This window comes from Benincasa hispida, chromosome 1, assembly GCF_009727055.1.
Source record: "Benincasa hispida cultivar B227 chromosome 1, ASM972705v1, whole genome shotgun sequence".
In the NCBI taxonomy this organism is placed as follows: Eukaryota; Viridiplantae; Streptophyta; class Magnoliopsida; order Cucurbitales; family Cucurbitaceae; genus Benincasa; species Benincasa hispida.
The window spans coordinates 17,439,268-17,456,772 of NC_052349.1; the positions used below are offsets into that span (position 1 = coordinate 17,439,268).

The 17,505-nt window shown below is 28.4% G+C and overlaps 1 protein-coding gene across 1 annotated transcript; it reads right to left on the reverse strand.

Annotated features, from left to right (window-relative positions):
- Positions 1-1,370: 1,370 nt before the first annotated feature.
- Positions 1,371-6,195, reverse strand: LOC120092077 (CASP-like protein 1D1). The gene is made up of 3 exons (XM_039050281.1): positions 5,883-6,195; positions 3,092-3,218; positions 1,371-1,841 (listed from the first exon to the last, which is right to left on the reverse strand). The coding sequence occupies exons 1-3, from the start codon at positions 6,122-6,124 to the stop codon at positions 1,617-1,619; spliced, it is 594 nt and encodes a 197-aa protein (XP_038906209.1). The 5' UTR covers positions 6,125-6,195; the 3' UTR covers positions 1,371-1,616.
- Between the last annotated feature and the right edge of the window lie 11,310 nt (positions 6,196-17,505).

Genomic DNA, 17,505 nt, shown 5'->3' on the forward strand with positions numbered 1-17,505 from the left:
ATTTACAGAAGTGTTGGAAATAGCAGGGCCACTGATACTATTACAAGTGTGGGTACACGAGTTCGCTTGACCGGTCAATAAAAAAAAATCGCTTGACCGGCCACTGATATTTTTATACTTAAAAAAAAAAAAAAATTATAAGCGAACTTGGTTGTACCGGGTACACGATGTTCGCTTGACCGGTCAACTAGTCAACTGACATGGTCAGCTGACTGGATTAAATGGATTCGTGTACCCGGTACACGAGTATGCCACATGAAAAGCATGTACCGGACACTACCCTAAATCTGTCAAATACTTTTTCAAAACACCTATTTTTTAAAAATATTTTTCCTCCAACCCTATTTTTGTCATTATTTATTAAAAAAAATTATTTTAAAATAAATTCAAAATAATATAAAAAATGGTTATTTTTGACCGAAGAGTGAGGATCAAACTTCAGACTTTAAAATTGATAACCTCCATTCATGTAAGTTAATTTATGATCATGTTGGTAAAATTGTTATTTTTTTTGTTATTATTATTATTTAACAAAGTTTTGAAAATTTTGTTAAATGGTATGGATTAATCCGAGTTTAATTTGATGTCATTAATGAAATTCATTGGAGTTCATGGGTTGTTCTGAAGTTTGCTGACATTCATAGGTTTCTGGAAGACTTCTACTTAATTTTTCTTGAGAAGGCGACCTTAGCTAAAATTAGAGAGAGAATAAAAATTGCAACACATAAATGTAGGCATTTTCTCCTTTATTTCTTAGTTTAAATTATTATATAATTTTGAAAATGAAACTCGTTAAACATAACTTGAAAGCACGACATGTTAATTTTTTTTTTCAAGTTTAGAGATTTATTAAGTTAAAAATTTTTAAAATGTTAAATTCGAAGTTTAGTCTACAAAATTTTAATACTTATATCTATTTAGCATATAAACTCTCAAAAGTGTTTAAACTTTTATGTCTGTATCAAATAAGTTCCTAAACTTTAATATAGGTACAACTCATCGTTTGACATGTCATGTAAGGAAGACCAATATTTTAGATGTTTGAATTGAAGATCGTCCTCATATCGATACATTTATGTTTAATTATTGTTTTTCTAATGAAAAATAAGTTAGAATAATTTTTTTTTAGGATAATCATTTTTAATTAACTTTAAGGCTAATTTGACTTTTTAATTTTTGAATCTTTGTCTACAATAAATTAAAATAAAAAATAAAGAAACTGCAAGCAATTACACACATCTTGAAAAAAAACAATAATAACAATTAAACAAATTGAATAACATGAACATACCTCAACATTCAACGATAATAATTTATCATACTACAAAAATGAACTAACCAAATTCGAATTATTAATAAATAGAGTTCGAAAAATCCACAACAATGGCATGTACAACACAATAATATATAAATCCTACTTCAAATTCAACAACACAAAACACAAATCCTAAAAACAATCATGAACAACAAATTAATTTAAATCTAAAATTTGTTTTTTTTAGGGAACGAATATATTTAGAAATCGGCGAGACCACAAAGCAACACATTTACAAGTAAAATCCTGAAGCAGTAACAAACAGGCGCGGTAATAAAGGCCTGAGAAGAGGAGCGTGAATCTACTTGCGAATTCGCGCGTGGAGAGATATAATAGAGATCCAAACGAGCAACACTAGCACGACGGAGGCAAAAAGGGACGCCGCCAAAGCTCCGCCGACGTGACGGCAGAATTTATCAAAGGCGTAACACACTTTGTCCCATCGCACGTGCGAGTTTCCCTTTAATCCTATGTATGCGACTCCACCTGCAGTCCCTGTGGCCGAGGCTACCACCCCCAATATCAACTGCACACAATTTCCAAAAAATTCATTATTTTTTATTTTTTTTGAAATTTTGTAGGGTTTATTTGGTAAGAACTATTCTCAAATTATAATTACCATCTTTTACTATCGTAAATATTATTTTATATTATCTAATTAGCTATGGTCAATCTTATTTCAAAATTCCCATATATTTTAGTATTTACTATTTGCTACCGTTTTTACTATTTTACATTCATATTTTTTTTTGCTACGTTATTTACTATTTTATTCTCAAACTAAAATAGTTTATACCTCAAATACCTACTATTATAAACTAAACTAAAATAATCTACACCAAAATATAAATTATTATAACCAAACTATGGTAACATAAGACTATAATAACAACCTTCATTGTCCCAAATACTCTATTAGTATCACAGTTTAAATATAAGAACGTAAATTTGAATATTGACTTTTCTTTTCTTTCTTTTTTTTTTTTTAAATAAGATTTCGAATTTGATTCATTCGATAATCATTAAATTTTTAAAAACTAAACCTGTAAATATTCATTGTACCTATTAATTTTTGTTTTTTTGGTTATTGTTATTTAACAATGTATGTCTTGTAACAAAAAGTTTTTGGTGATATTTTTAGATTTCTCCGAATGATATCATGTTAGCTTTATGTATTTTATTTTATTTTTTAAAAAAATTGAATACACGTAGAGTTGAGATTCCAATCATCAACATAAAGAAAGAAAAACGTCGTAAGAAATAAAAAATATATAATACAATATATTGCAAAAGAAAATTTTCTTAGCCTGAAATTATCAGAACTAGAGCTTACACGACATGCTCACATCTTAAGTAATTGAAATATGTGCATATTATTTATGTCAATTTTATATCACATTATTAATATATTTTTAAATTAGCTGGAAGGTAACATGAAAGAGAGCTCATAGGGTGGATTTTTTTTTTTTTTTTTTTTTAAAGAACTATATTGCAAACGTAATTTTCTTGGATTTTTATTATACTAGATGTCTTAAAAATCATAGCAAACAAAATTAAAATCAGACATAAAAATCTAAAAAAATATATTTGTTTTTTCAATTTGAAAGAGGTTTTAAATTGCGTCTAAAATATAGTGAAAAAAAAAAAAACTAGAAATAGTAGAAAAAGTATAGATTAGAAAAATTAAGAGGGTTAAAATTAGTCTAAAATATTGATTTTTAAATGTTTAAATTTAATCACCATTAATTAACGGCAAATAGTGGAGAGAGACATTACCGTATCCCAGACAGCAAAATGAAGCAAGACCTTGGTTAAGCAATTGGGTTTAGTGATGACAAAAAGGGAGGTGAGGATAGTAGCAAGACTGTAAAGTGCCGCTAACGATAATGCAGCTACGAAGTATCTGTAAAATTTAACTCCACATCCTTAATTTCAGATTTATTTTTTAAAAAATACATTTAAACAACTTAATTAAATAGATTAACTAAAAAAAAATCAAATAAACCTTCCTATTAATTGAACTAAAAAATGACCAATTTAAAGAAAAGTAATCAATCTATCAATAAAAAGGTTTAGATTCAAATTTATCCATTCAAATATTGTATTAACTCTAAAAATAATGCCAATTTAGACTTTCATTTGGACAACATATTTCAAACGAATTAAAACTAACAAAATTTAATAGCTATTGATTTGTGGAATGTTAGTCGAATCTAATTCAATTTATTTAAATATATGTCCTTAAATAAGAATTTAGTGATTGAATTTTTATGCTTGTTGAACTAAAAAAAGTAAATAAAAAAATAATAATTGATGTTTAAATTTCATTGAATGGTCTAACTCCACTGAATTGTTTTCTTCCTTTTTAATCGTGAGTTGAATGGTTAAAATGCAATATCTAAAAAATGTTAAAAATGCAATTTTGATCCCAATAGTCTGGGATTTGTTATATTTTTATTCTTGTATTTTCCAAAGGTTTAATTTGATTTCTCATATTTTAAATAAATTTAAAATTAGTCACACTCTTGTTGATATTTAAAAAATTAAAAAAAGAAGAAGAATAAGAAAAACAATAAAAAAATTAAATAAAATTAGCCTCTTTTACTATTTTCTTTCTGAATTGAAAAAACAGTTTTACATTGTTGTATAAAAGTTATCATTATTGTAAGTAGTTTTTATAAAATTTAATTTTGGATGATTTTTTTTTTTTTTTAAGTATGCAAAATATTTTTAAGATGCATTGAAAAGTAAAGAAATATAATTGAATATTTAAATGTAATACGAAACCTAAAGTAGATAAATCAAAATGATAGTTTAATCTATAAAAATCAGTAACAAAAGAATGGAAATGCATTTATGCGAAATTTGAATAGGAAAAAATATTTAAATGCGCAGTTTGACTATAATATATAAAATTAATATATAAGAATCCACAAAGGTAAATAGGAATTAAACGTTGAAGGTTGAACAAACTTGCATGTATGATAATGAGTCTAATGACCAAATAAACAATTAAATGAAAAATCAAGCTTGCTACTTCGAATTTTCTCACCAAAATAATAATAATAATAATAATAATAAAAGTTTAAATACTACTTTAGTCCTTATATTTTTTGTTTTGGTTCATTTTGATTCTATACTTTCAAAATGTTAAGTTTGTTATCTATACCTTCAACTTTAATTCATTTTGATTTTTGTATTTTTAAAATGTTCATTTTAGTCGTTGAATTTTTAAAAAGTGACCATTATGGTCTATTCATTTCCATTTTTACTTCACTTTCAAGAGATCGATAGTTATTTTTTGAGAATACAAAAATAAAAATGAGCCAAGATTGAAAATATAGGGATCAAAATGAACATTTTAAAAGTCCAAATACCAAAATAAACCAAAATAAAAAAAAATACAAAGACCAAAGTAGTATTTAAATCGATAATAAATAATTGACCACAAATGCCAATAATATTTATTAGATTTAATTTATTATTAATTAAAAAAAGGAAAAAAAAAAAAAAAAAGAGGTCTATGATAATAGAGTTGAATTTGGACTATTTTGGTCACCATACAACTTCTCTCGGGGGTTTTTCTTTATATTATTAGGTATATGCAAATTGCAAACAATAATATTATTCAATTTAACTTTCATGCAAACAATCAATTATCCCAATATTATTCTACACTATTACAAACTGTTAATATGGAAACATATTTTATCTTTATTTTAAAAACTATATTCTTAAGAGATAAATATTTATAATAGTTAAATAATTAGAAATATTTTTAAATATAGTAAAATGTTGTTGTCTATTATGATAGATTGTCCATCACTGATTTATAAAGAAATTGACTCATTCTCGTATGTTTGAAAACAACACTTTTTAAAAGATATTTTTTTTCTAATTTATTTTAATGATTAGAAAATAGGAAAAGTAAAATACATGTAAACAATCTATATATATAGCATATAAATTACCTATTTAAAGAATTTATATAGTTTTTTTAGTACAATAAAAATGAGTTGAAACTAAAGACTTTATACCAATTAAGTTATGTTCACATTAACAAATAATTTAAGTACTAAAATTAGTAGGTGCTTCTAGGAATATCAGATTTTTTAATCCCTCCAAACAAAAAGGATAAATATTATATTAAATTTATATACTTTCAATATTTTAAAGTTAAAAACACTTTTATTTTAGTAATTTAATTCCGAAATTTTAATGGGTAACGATTTAATAATATAAATTTAGTTCATTTATTTTACAATTAGACAACTATTAGTTTCCATCCTGGAGAATATAAATATGATTTAATAAAATTTTGTGTAGGTGTAGAATGATAAATTAATTGAGAATCAAATTAACTTTTAAATTATGAAGATTAACTTACTATGCTGTAAAAATTACAACATAATTTTGATGAAATTGTTTAGAGTAGAGACTAATTAAATCCCTATCAATTTAAGTTCATTTGAAAGTTTAGACCAAAATATTTTTTAACAAGAAAAAAATATATTTCAACCAAAAAAGGAAAAGTTTCGAAAGAGAGGAGAAAAAAAAAAAAACTCACATGAAAGCAGGGGAATGGTCGAACTTGGCCTGGACAGGGATGCCCGGCGGGACGCCCCGGAGTTTATTGACGACGGTCTGTTTACTATTGACCATGACCACCACACTCGACACCGCCGCCGCAAAAACCACTAATCTCAGCCCTACACTGGCTAGAAACAAGTTCGCTCCACCACTAGCAGCGGTTGAGGGCGGCGGAGGTGGCGGCGCGGCCTTGGCAGACTCAGGCTCGGCTGAGGCCATTATGGGAAGGAAAAAAGTGGATAAAGAGAATTAAATTAGTTTCAGAAAGAAAGAAGGAAAGAAAAATGGATGTATTTACGAAAGAGAGGGAAACTGGGGTGTATTATATATAGTTAATTACGGATTAAGAAATGGATTAATAATTTTTTAATTTGGTTGGAGTTTCCTGCACGTCAACTAAAATGTGAATATGGATAATTATATTCTTTTGTTCAAATTTGTAAAATTTCGTGTATGAAACGAGGAAATTTCTTATATCCTTTTTTTTTTTTTTTTTTTTTTTTGTAATTAATTATATGTTGTTGGTGAGATTTGTTTGGATTTTTTCTTTTTTCTTTTTAATTTTTTTTTTTTTTTTTTTTTTGGGTGAAAGCCCATACAGAGAGAGAAAAAAAGGAGAGATTTTGTGCCTCGTTGGAGGGATATTTTTGCATTAAAATGTTAGTTCGTGTCCAAGAAAATTGTATTTTCTTTTTATTTAAAAGTTTTAGATTTAGTTTATAGGTTTCAAAATGTAATCGTTTTATCCTTAAATTTGGATTTTTTTTTTTTTCAATTTGATTTATACGTTTCAAGATTTAGGTTTCGTTTAGGATAACGGTAGCTTTTAAAATCGTTGCGGTTAGCATTTCTTTCTTAAAAAACAGTTATGGAAGGAAGTAAAATAGTATTTGATAAATTTTATTTAAAATTAGAAAAACTAGTTACGTTGTTAAATAAATTAATATTAAATTGGTGGAGTTTAATTATATGAATCAAAGTAAACTTATTATTTTAATCATTTTCACATCGATAATTAATTGATGGGGTTGTTTACAAATTACAAATAATAGTAAAATTTAAAAGTCTATCTGTCATAGATTGCAATAAATTGCGATAAATTAGTATATGTGTCTATCTATCTGTCAGGATAGATGCAGATAGTAGTCTATCGTGATCTATTGCGGTCTAATAGACTGTGATATTTTGTTATTATTTGTAAATATTTTGAGTAGTTTTGTAATTTGAAATAATTTTCCTAATTGATAATTTATTATATTACATATTTTTAAAAAAATTTATATGATTTGAATTTAAGATAATTTTGTTAAATTTAAATTATTTGATAAAAGTTTAAGAAAAATAATTGTTATTAAAAATGAATCAATTAAAATTTGAAAATATATTTGAAAAAATATATTAATATGGAAAAATATTATGGAGATTTTTAAAAATAGAAAAATAAAGAAAATTATTTACAAAAAATAGTAAAATTTTAATTTTATTTAATAAAGGTGGATAGAAGTCTATCAGTACTTATCCGTGTTAGAAACTGATAGAAGTTTATCATTCATAGATGCTGATAGTAGTTAGTATCTATCAGTATGTTTTTTTTTTTGCTATTTCTGTAAATAATTTAACATTTTTTCTATCTATGAAAAATTTTCAATTATTATTATAATATTTAAATGATTAAAACTTTAGCATATTCTTAGAGCCGAATTTAATAACGACTACTATCAACTTTCACAAGTTAGTTATTTTTTTTTTTTAGAAAAAAAAAAGTGGTTAAGATTTTCACAAAATAACTTTCTATAACTGCAAATGCAATCCCAAACGGAGCCTTATACTTTTAATACCGATTTTCTTTTACTAATACTCACTTTTATTGTTTAATGTTAATTTCTATAAATTAATTTAAAAGAATTAAAGAACTTGAAAAATTATAATTAACTAAGTTTTCTTATGTTTCAAGACTATTGAATTAATATTTAAATTTCACTTCATAACTAATCAAATTAGGTACTTAGTAAAAAATCAAAATTATAAAATAAATCTTGAAATCTAGTCACTAAATTGAAACAAAACTTAAATTTAAGAGTAAATCATAATATTAATTTTGAAATTTAAAGATTAAATCGAAATTAAACTCAAAATTTAAAGACTAAAAGTAGAACATTTTGATAACTTAATAACCAAATAAAAATTAAGAAACAAAAACTTGGAGGACAATAAAATATTAACCCCTATCAAGGGAAGGATTATACCTTGTTTTTCATGTGTGTATATATATATATATATAGGGATGAAATCGAATTTAATTTTGACAAATTAATGGTTTGACTTCGAGTATGTGTACTAACTAATTACTAACATCTTGACACAAACATGATTTTCAGTCCAATGAATTTAAGACAATTTCAATTGTTTATATATATATGTTAAAGTTCAAAATGAACTAAATTGTTACAAAATTGAAAATTTATTATAAATTAAAGTATGAAATTTAAATTGTTACTACAACAAAAAGTTTAGAGACTAAGTAACAAAAAGTTTAGAGACTAACTTATTAAAATATGAGTCTAAGAATTGCCTCGTGTCATTATTTGGTACCTTTAATATATTTTTTAAATGATGTATTTAATTATTATTTTTTTTATTAATTATAATATATTTTTACTACATATTATACATCTGATAAATCATGTTATATGTAAAATTTTCCCCTGACAATTTATTTGTTTATTTTTTAGTACATTTAAAATACATATTTCTTCAAACTAGCTATAGGGAAAATATCAGTACTATAAACTATAATTAAAAGTGGCTTTTTGAAGGCAATATCTCTAGATCCATCATAAAATTAGATAATTCATATTTTATTTAGATGAAATTTTATGAGATTAGGTAGGACTTGTGTTGAGTTTGGTATCAAATTTAGAAAGAAGTGGTTTAATTAACAAAAAGAGTTTGATCATCAGCTTCTTTAGCTAATAAGATAAGGTTAAGTTTGGTTTGAGAATATCCCATTTGGAAACCCATTTGAAAAATGTTGATTGTTTTGAAGTGCAACTTTTTTTGGATATAGTAAAAGAAAAAGAAAAAAAAAAAAAGTTGAGGATCATATCCTATGCATTTTCTTGGAATCTAATTTATTAAAAAGTCAAATTCCAATGTGAAAATAAAAAGTCAACCCTAATTTGTAGGATGAAGCGGATTGTTCAGAAGAATTAATTGAAGTGTGCACAAATTGACTCATACGCTCATGAACATTAAAAAAATATAAATAAAAAAATAAAATTACATTTATATAAACGAGTGAATGCTTAGTAATGACTTAACGTGTGTTATAGAAAGTCTTAGATGGAAAACTATCACATTAAGTTTGTAAGATAAACGGGACCGATTGTGTTCTCTTGGGGGCATGTGTATTTTAAAGGAAGCCAAAAAGAAAAGCTTACTTCTTATTAGCTCATCTTTATATCAGGCTTTGACAACATATATATCGATGACAACCATGCAACGCTTGTATGAAAGTCAATACCAATCTATTTAAGGAAATGATTTAGTTGTTCATTTGTCCAGAACTTCCATAATGGAGATGTCATCGTTGGAGGATCTCTTCGTTTATCTTGATGAAATTAGAATTTTATTCTATAAAATTAATTTTCCAAAAAAAAAAAATTGAGTTAAATATCTTTTCATTTACATTTTTCGTTGGTTTAAACGTCTTTATCACTATTAATTTATAGCTTGCTATTATTTACTAAAAACAAATAAATAATAAGTTATGAGCTTTAATCATATCTTAGCTAGAGACGACAATACAAATTAATTTTTTTTTTTTAACCAACAATTGCCCAACTCAAATTAAAAAAATCTAAATTAATTAAAATTATATTCATATTATTAAAATGATAGTCAGTGAGATAATCATAAAATGATTGACAATATCTTCAACGATGAAGCACTTCTTTGATGCTTGGTGGTTCGTTATTTTTTTAATTATTTTTCTGAACAAATAGAAAAAAGAAAATTAAAAAAAATGTGATGGAAATGGAAACATTTTTTTAAAATTATATTAAAATCAAAGGATTGTTTCGCAAGTAACATTGCTTTGAAAATTGTGAGCAAACTCTAAAATTTGAAAAGGATATTTGATTTATCCTCTAAATCAACTGATTTTTATTTTACAATACTTTAATTACCTTTTCTTTAGTCAAAATCTGGCCACCTACGGCAACTACCATTGGATTACGTGTTTTTCTCCTTTTTCTTTCATTTTATAATAATAATAAAAAAATCTTTTTTAAAGACATTCATAAAAGTTCACTTCAAAAGAGTAATAGAACCGATATAAGTCACCAAAAATAATATCCAAGATCCAACTCAGAAAATAGAAAGACCGACTACACCCAACATCTTCCAAAATGAAAGAATCACAAAAACTAGTAGAATTTACCAACAATATTAAGGGCTATATAGTGAGCAACCCTATTATACTTACGAGGACAAAACGAGAAGGAGATAGGACCCAACTGACTCGCCAAATTCCAAATCTCGACAATTGCATTCTTTACCTCAGTAAAATCTTTTGAGCAATTGTTTAGCAAGTTCACCATCTTCTCTTGTTCACCTCCTTCTATCTCCTTAGTGGAGGAAAAAAGTTGGAATTTATCGTATTCAGATTTGTAATATTTTTCTTTTGAATATAAATGGATTCTTACAAAATTTTATTGTCATTCACTAAAATCACAAATCAACAACTTCTCAATTGTTTATTGATCTTTTTTAAAACTTTGTTTAATCCTTAATTAGTTTTTAAGTTTTTAGATTTGTGTTTAAAGTAATATAAAAAATGTCTAAACTTTTAATTGTACCTAAGTAGATTCTTAAAATTGAAAACATGTCTAACTAGTTTTCTAATGTGTTAATTTTGAAAACATCAAAGACTTGTGTGCGCTCGAGCACGTGTTACCAAACCAAGCATGTTTATGCCTTTTGTTTTAATAAAATACAAATTTGGTTAAAAAAAATATGAAACAAATACAAACATTGCTCCATTTTTCTTTATTAAAAGGAGAAATATAAACATAAAAATAAGAAAAGAAATGTTACCTGAAGACGCATCAATAATTCTGCCCAAATATTTAATATCCATACCTTGCAACATCTTTATTAAGAATTTAAAAAAGACACAACAAAATTATTTTTCTTTTATCTCCAAACTAGTTAATTAAGGTTTTGTTCCCTAACTATTTGTTTTTTTTTTTTAGAATTAAGTCTATTTTATTCATATTTCTTAGGATCTGCATCTTTCTTAAGTACAATGGTTGAATTCTTAGTCAAATTTCAAAAATAAAAATAATATTTTGAAAGCTAGTTTTTTTAGTTATCAAATTTTGGCTTGGTTTTTTAAACTATTGGTGAAAAATAGATAACAAATGAAGAATTTTGGAAGTGGAAGTAGTGTACATAGACTTAAAAATAAAAAGATTACCAAACAAAGCCTAAATTATCAATTTTCATTGAAAACTTTCAATTTATTGAAATTAGACTCTCAACTTAGATTGATATTGATATTTATACCATTTAATTTATTAAATTTCCACCCATCATTTAACCAAAATATATCTTCATTTTTTTTTAACAAATAAGAGACTATAACAAAACCCACAACCACTTAGTTACATAATACATCATTTTCAAGAATAGAGGAAATTCACGAGGGAAAATCAAGAGCCCAAAAAATGATACCTTCTCCCAAAGAGGAAGAATCAAGCGACACATTAGTATATTTAAAAAAAAAAAAAAAAAAAATCCTTCCCTCGCCAAAAAATGCACCACTAAACTGATTTTTCTATAGCATTTAACAAAAGAAACATGCCCCAGTTGAAGTGCAGTTTCTTTAATATCATCAACAATATTGTTGTTTTCTGAGAGAACAGTCAACTCTTTGTTAAGGAGCTTGATAATATCCTCAACGTCAGATTCCTCCATGATTGGCAGGAGAGAGGACGAGCCAAAGAAGTTAGATAAACTTCTGGTTGGAAATGGCTTTTAGGGTTAGGTCCGGAGGAAAAGTTAAGAAGAGTGTTAAGTTTTGTCCCCACATGGATAGGTTTAGAATTGCCTAAAGGATATAAATATCAAGGCATTCCAGTTGAGAATCCAAAGTGTGTTGATGGTGGCAGTATAATCCTTTCACCACACGTGGGCATTGCCACCGTTCGTCTAATCGAACGGGTGGATTCGGGTAACTGCGCTTGCATGAAAAAAGAACTAAAATTTTATTACTTATCCTTTTAATTTTTTTAAAAAAGTATTATTAAATCTGTTTATTATTATTTTGTTGGTTGTTCATTTTTGCTCGTTATCGGACCGTTCGGATTTTGACCGTTCATTTCTTCTTCTTTTGTTCCGAGCAATCTTCTCATTGGTTCTAGTCCATTCTTTGACGAGTGCACGTCTGAATTTGGAGGTTGCGTTAACCTTGGAGAGCAATCAACATTAGTGTTTAGCACCAAAGTCGCGCCGTAATTGCTTTCAGGGTAGTGGTTTCTCCACGGCGCAGCAACACTTCGTGACATATGTTCTAGACATCTATTCTAACAATCTAAAAGCAATTATCCAAATGTCAATCAAGAATGGTAAGGTTTTCCCCGATTTGTCTAAACTCGAACCACTGGACGAAGAAAATTATTGCCGCTGGTCTCAAAAGTTATTGATCTTCTTCGAGCAGCTGGAGATTGATTACATCTTCACCACATAAATGCCTATTGATACTAAAAAGGTGATCACTATCTTTAATCCAGAATCCTCCAAACAACCTTCTGATGTTTCTGATCAATCAAAGTAGTCCTCCACGATTGATTTTGATAAGTACGAAAAAGACAACAAAACAGTTCGTGGCCATTTGTTGAATCATATGACAAATTCGATGTTCGATTTGTTTGTGGTCCAAAAGTCAGCAAAGGTAATTTGGAGTACGTTGGAGTCCCGATATGGAGGAGATAATGTTGGTCGCAAAAAGTACGTTGTTAGTAAATGGCTATAATTCTAGATGACAGACGAGAAACCAGTACTGGAGCAGATACATGAATATGAAAATTTGGTGGCCAACGTTCTGGCCGAGGGCATAAAAACGTGTGAGATTCCCCAAGAAAATGTGCTGCTTGAGAAATTTCTCCCATCTTGGAGCGATTACAGAAATCATCTTAAACACAAAAGGGTCTGACACTTCAGGAGCTGACCATTCACATGCGTATGGAAGAAGCCAACAAGCTAAAAGATAAGCTATTTTTTTGAAAACCTAAATTCAATTAATGCAACTTGGTTGAATCTTCTGCTGTTAATAAAGACAGGTCAAAAAATCATAAGAAGAAATCTGGAAAGAATAATTCTTCTAAGAAGAATGGACGTCACAAAATTGTTGGTGGGAGATTGAAAAGAAAAAATTGATTTGCTATATCTGCAGGAAGCTAAGGCATAAATCCTACCAATGTAGTTAAAGGAAAGGAAAGCCAAATCAGCAACTTGCACCACAAGCTAATCTTGCTGAACAAGGTGACGTAATCGCTACTGTTGTAGAAGGAAACTTGGTGGAAAACAAAATTTACTGAATACTTGACACTAGAGCTTCGAAACATTTCTGTTCAAACCAAGAGCGCTTCTATGACTACGAGAACACTACTGACAGAGAGTGTGTTTTTATGGGTAACTCGACCACGCATGAGTGCTTGGAAAAGGAAAGGTTCTTTTAAAATTAACCTCTGGAAAAACTTTATCGCTAAGTAATGTATGGTATGTAACTTCCTTATGTAGGAACTTGGTATCTGGGAATCTGTTGAATCGGGTTGGATTTAAGGTTGTCCTAGAAGCTGACAAGGTTGTTCTTACTAAAAATGGAAACTTTGTTGGTAAGGGATATCTTGCTGATGGTCTTTTTGTACTAAATACTGTCCCTTTTACAAATATGCTGAATGCAAGTGCTTCTAATTCTGCTTACATAGTTGAGTCACTTGATATGTGGCATGGTAGACTAGGTCACATGAATATTGCATTAGTTAAGAAACTTAAGGATTTAAAATTGATTGTTGCATCTGAAACATATAAAACTAGTATGTCCTGTTTGTGTAGAAACAAAGTTTATCAAGAAATCTTTTACACTTGTCACATCTATAAGTATAGAATTACTAAAACCGATTCACTCTGATTTAGCTGATTTAAAAAACACGACAAGTAGAGTTTAAAAAGTTACTACATTTCTTTTGTTGATGATTTTTTTTATAGATATATTAAAATCTATTTTTCAAAGACAAAAGATGAAATTGGTATTATGTTTTTGAAATATAAAGTAGAAGTAGAGAACTAGGTAGATAATAAGATTAAAAGGTTAAGATCAGATTGAGGTGGTGAACATAGTGATAATACGCTTAAATAATTTTGTGAATCAAATAGAATTATTCATGAATTTAATGTACCTTATTTACCACAACAAAATGGTATAACATAATGTAAAAATAGAACTCTTAAGGAAATGATGAATGCTAGTCTGATAACATGTGGAGGGAAACTGTGCTTTCTGCCTGTTTTATTCTTAACAGGGCACCATATAAGAAACTGGATAAGACACCTTATGAACACTGGAAAAGATATGCACCTAATCTCAATATCTAAGGGTGTGAGGATGTTTGGCTAAGGTAACATATCCTGTATTCAAGAAACCTATAGTAGAATCTAAAACTTTTGATTGTGTGTTTATTGGTTATGCATAACATAGTGTTGCATACAGGTTTATGTGCTTGAATTATAGATCTGTATGTGAATATAGGGATGCATAATTTTTTTAGCATGTTTTTCCATTGAAAAAGGAAAACACTGAATCTTTTAGAACGACTAATTGTGAGTGATTATGTGTCCATGCCTTCTTTGTCTAATAGTATGCATGATATAGCTTCTAGTAGTATATATGACATTGTAGATGTTAGCACCATAGATAGAATGTATGATATAGAACCTAGAAGAAGTAAGAGATAAGGAATTGAGAAAAATTTTGGTCCTGATTTTTTAATTACTTTTTTAGTTGAGAGGCCAAATAATATTGATTATCAGTTTGCATATCTGTATCTAATAGATGAGGTTCCTAAAACTTACCAAAAAGCCTTAAGTTCTGATAGCACAAAAAATGTGCTTTTCCTCATCTTAATTCTAGGTCGTTACTATGTTTAATGTGTTTATTTGATGATTTTGTAGGTATTGAGCATCTTGGAGTTAAAATGAGTTGCTACGAGCTATTTGAGATTAATTTGGAGCAATTAGAAGCTAATTTGAGCAATCGGACTTCAAAGGGATGTGAACAGACGAAAACACCCCTGGAGCGTTGCGACGCTCAAATGAGCGTTGCGCAATACTATAAGGCAGTAGCTACCTATTTTGTGCAAAACAGAGCAGTGTTGCAACGCTATGAATTGAAGACGGAAGTGCGCTACAAGGCAGAGTAGTGTTGCAACGCTAATCTGTGCAGCGTTGCAACGCTGCGACACTGCCCTATATATAAGCCAAGAGCGCGCCCACCTTCAGCCTCTAGTTGAATTTCCCCTATTGTTTCACCTCCACTTTGTATTTTGGGCGTTTCTTTAGTGGTTAATCGAGTAGATGCTAGATTGTAGCTTTTCATCCTCCATGGAAAGGTAAGATTTTGGTTTATTAGTTTAGGGATTCGGAGGAACTCAATGTAATTTCTTGAGATTTCGATTTATTGATGTATACAAACTTGTCTATGGGTTTAATTCGAATTTACATTTATGAATTGCATAATTTTAATTATTGATTGACGCCCAATAATTTTGTTGTGTGATTGTAATGCTTTATGATTAACTTGTAATATTTGACACATATTTATAAGTTAATCCCAATGGAAGCAATAGGTTTCTTAGGCAAAAAGGACCGCTCCTAGCAACTTGAAGAAAAACCACAGTGATTGTTTAATTAGACATTGGAAGTTAAACACTGATCTTAGCATAATCCCTAGAATTTAATGCGATTTGTTAATTTGTATGGAGTGGACTCATTTTCTATGCATTTTGATTAATTAGATAATTTGGACCATTGGTTGGGATTCCAATTAATTGTGCCAAGCATAAATAAGAAGTTTAAATCATAAATTGGTTCAATGATCTAAATTATATTGGGTGAATCCATTCCTCTAAACTAAGATATCTCGATTAATTGCGCTTCTATCTTTTATTTTTCTTGCACTTTATTTTATGCAATTTCAATTATCCATCCACACCAACCCTTTTTCCCCCAATTTATCTCTTTAACTGAAAACAAGCTTTGATGAACTAATCTTTCGCTCTTCCCTGAGGTTTGACCCCAAACTTGCCGCTTGTACTACCAGTTAGTATAAGTAGTTAGTTCGGTGATTTATAAATATTATTTACGTAGGTGCAGGTTTACGAGCGACGGTAAACTCAACCCTACCAAGTTATGTAGACTCTAGTTTATGGAAGGGAGCTATTAAGAGTGAACTGGATTCTCTAATCATGATTCAAACTTGGAACTTAGTAGATCTTCCAAAAGAAAGTAACTCATTAAGTGCAAGTGAATTTCCAAAAGGAAAATGAGACCAGATGGTTCAATTGAAAGATACAAGGCTAGATTGGTAGTAGCAGGGTATACACAAAAAAAATATATTAACTACTTTGACACGTATTCCCCTGTAACAAAAATAGTTACTATTAGAGCCTTGATTGTACTGGTTGCTATCCACAGACTTCTAATCCACCAAATTGATGTAAAAACAATATTCCTCAATGGTGATCTAGAAGAAGAAATCTATATGATACAATTTGAAGGCTTTATAGTTTCCGGTCAAGAAAACAAAGTATGTAAACTAAAAAAAAAAAAAATCTCTTTATGGTCTTAAACTAGCTCCTAAACAATGGTATGAAAAATTCAATGATACTTTGATAAACAATGAGTTTAAGGTAAACTCCTCAGATATGTGTTTATTCAAAGTTGTTTGGAGCTGAGTGTGTGATTATATGTTTGTATGTTGATGACGTGCTCGTCTTTGGAACAAACATGGAGAAGATACATAATACCAAATTGTTATTGTCTTCCCATTTCAAAATGAAAGATTTAGGGGAAGCTGACGTAATACTTGGTGTTAAGATAAGAAAAACTGAAAATGGTTTTTCTCTATGTCAATCACACTATATTGAAAAATTATTAAAGAAGTTTAACCGCTTTGATGATCCTCCTACAATAACTTCTTATGATGCTAGTATAAGTCTTAAGAAAAATAAAGGTGATTGTGTATCTCAGTTTGAATATGCAATGATTGTAGGTAGTGTTATGTTTTTAATGAACTATACCAGACCTGATTTTGCATATTTGTGAGTAGATTGAGTAGATATACACATAATCTTGATAAGGATCATTGGAGTTCTCTTCGTTGTTTGTTAGGATATCTTAAAGGAACCATGAACTATTGTTTGCATTTTAAAAAATTCTCTGTTGTATTAGAAGGCTATTGTGATGCAAACTGGGTATTTGATAATGACAAGGTCAGTTCTACAAGTGGATAGAGGTGTACATGGGTTGGGTTGAGTGTG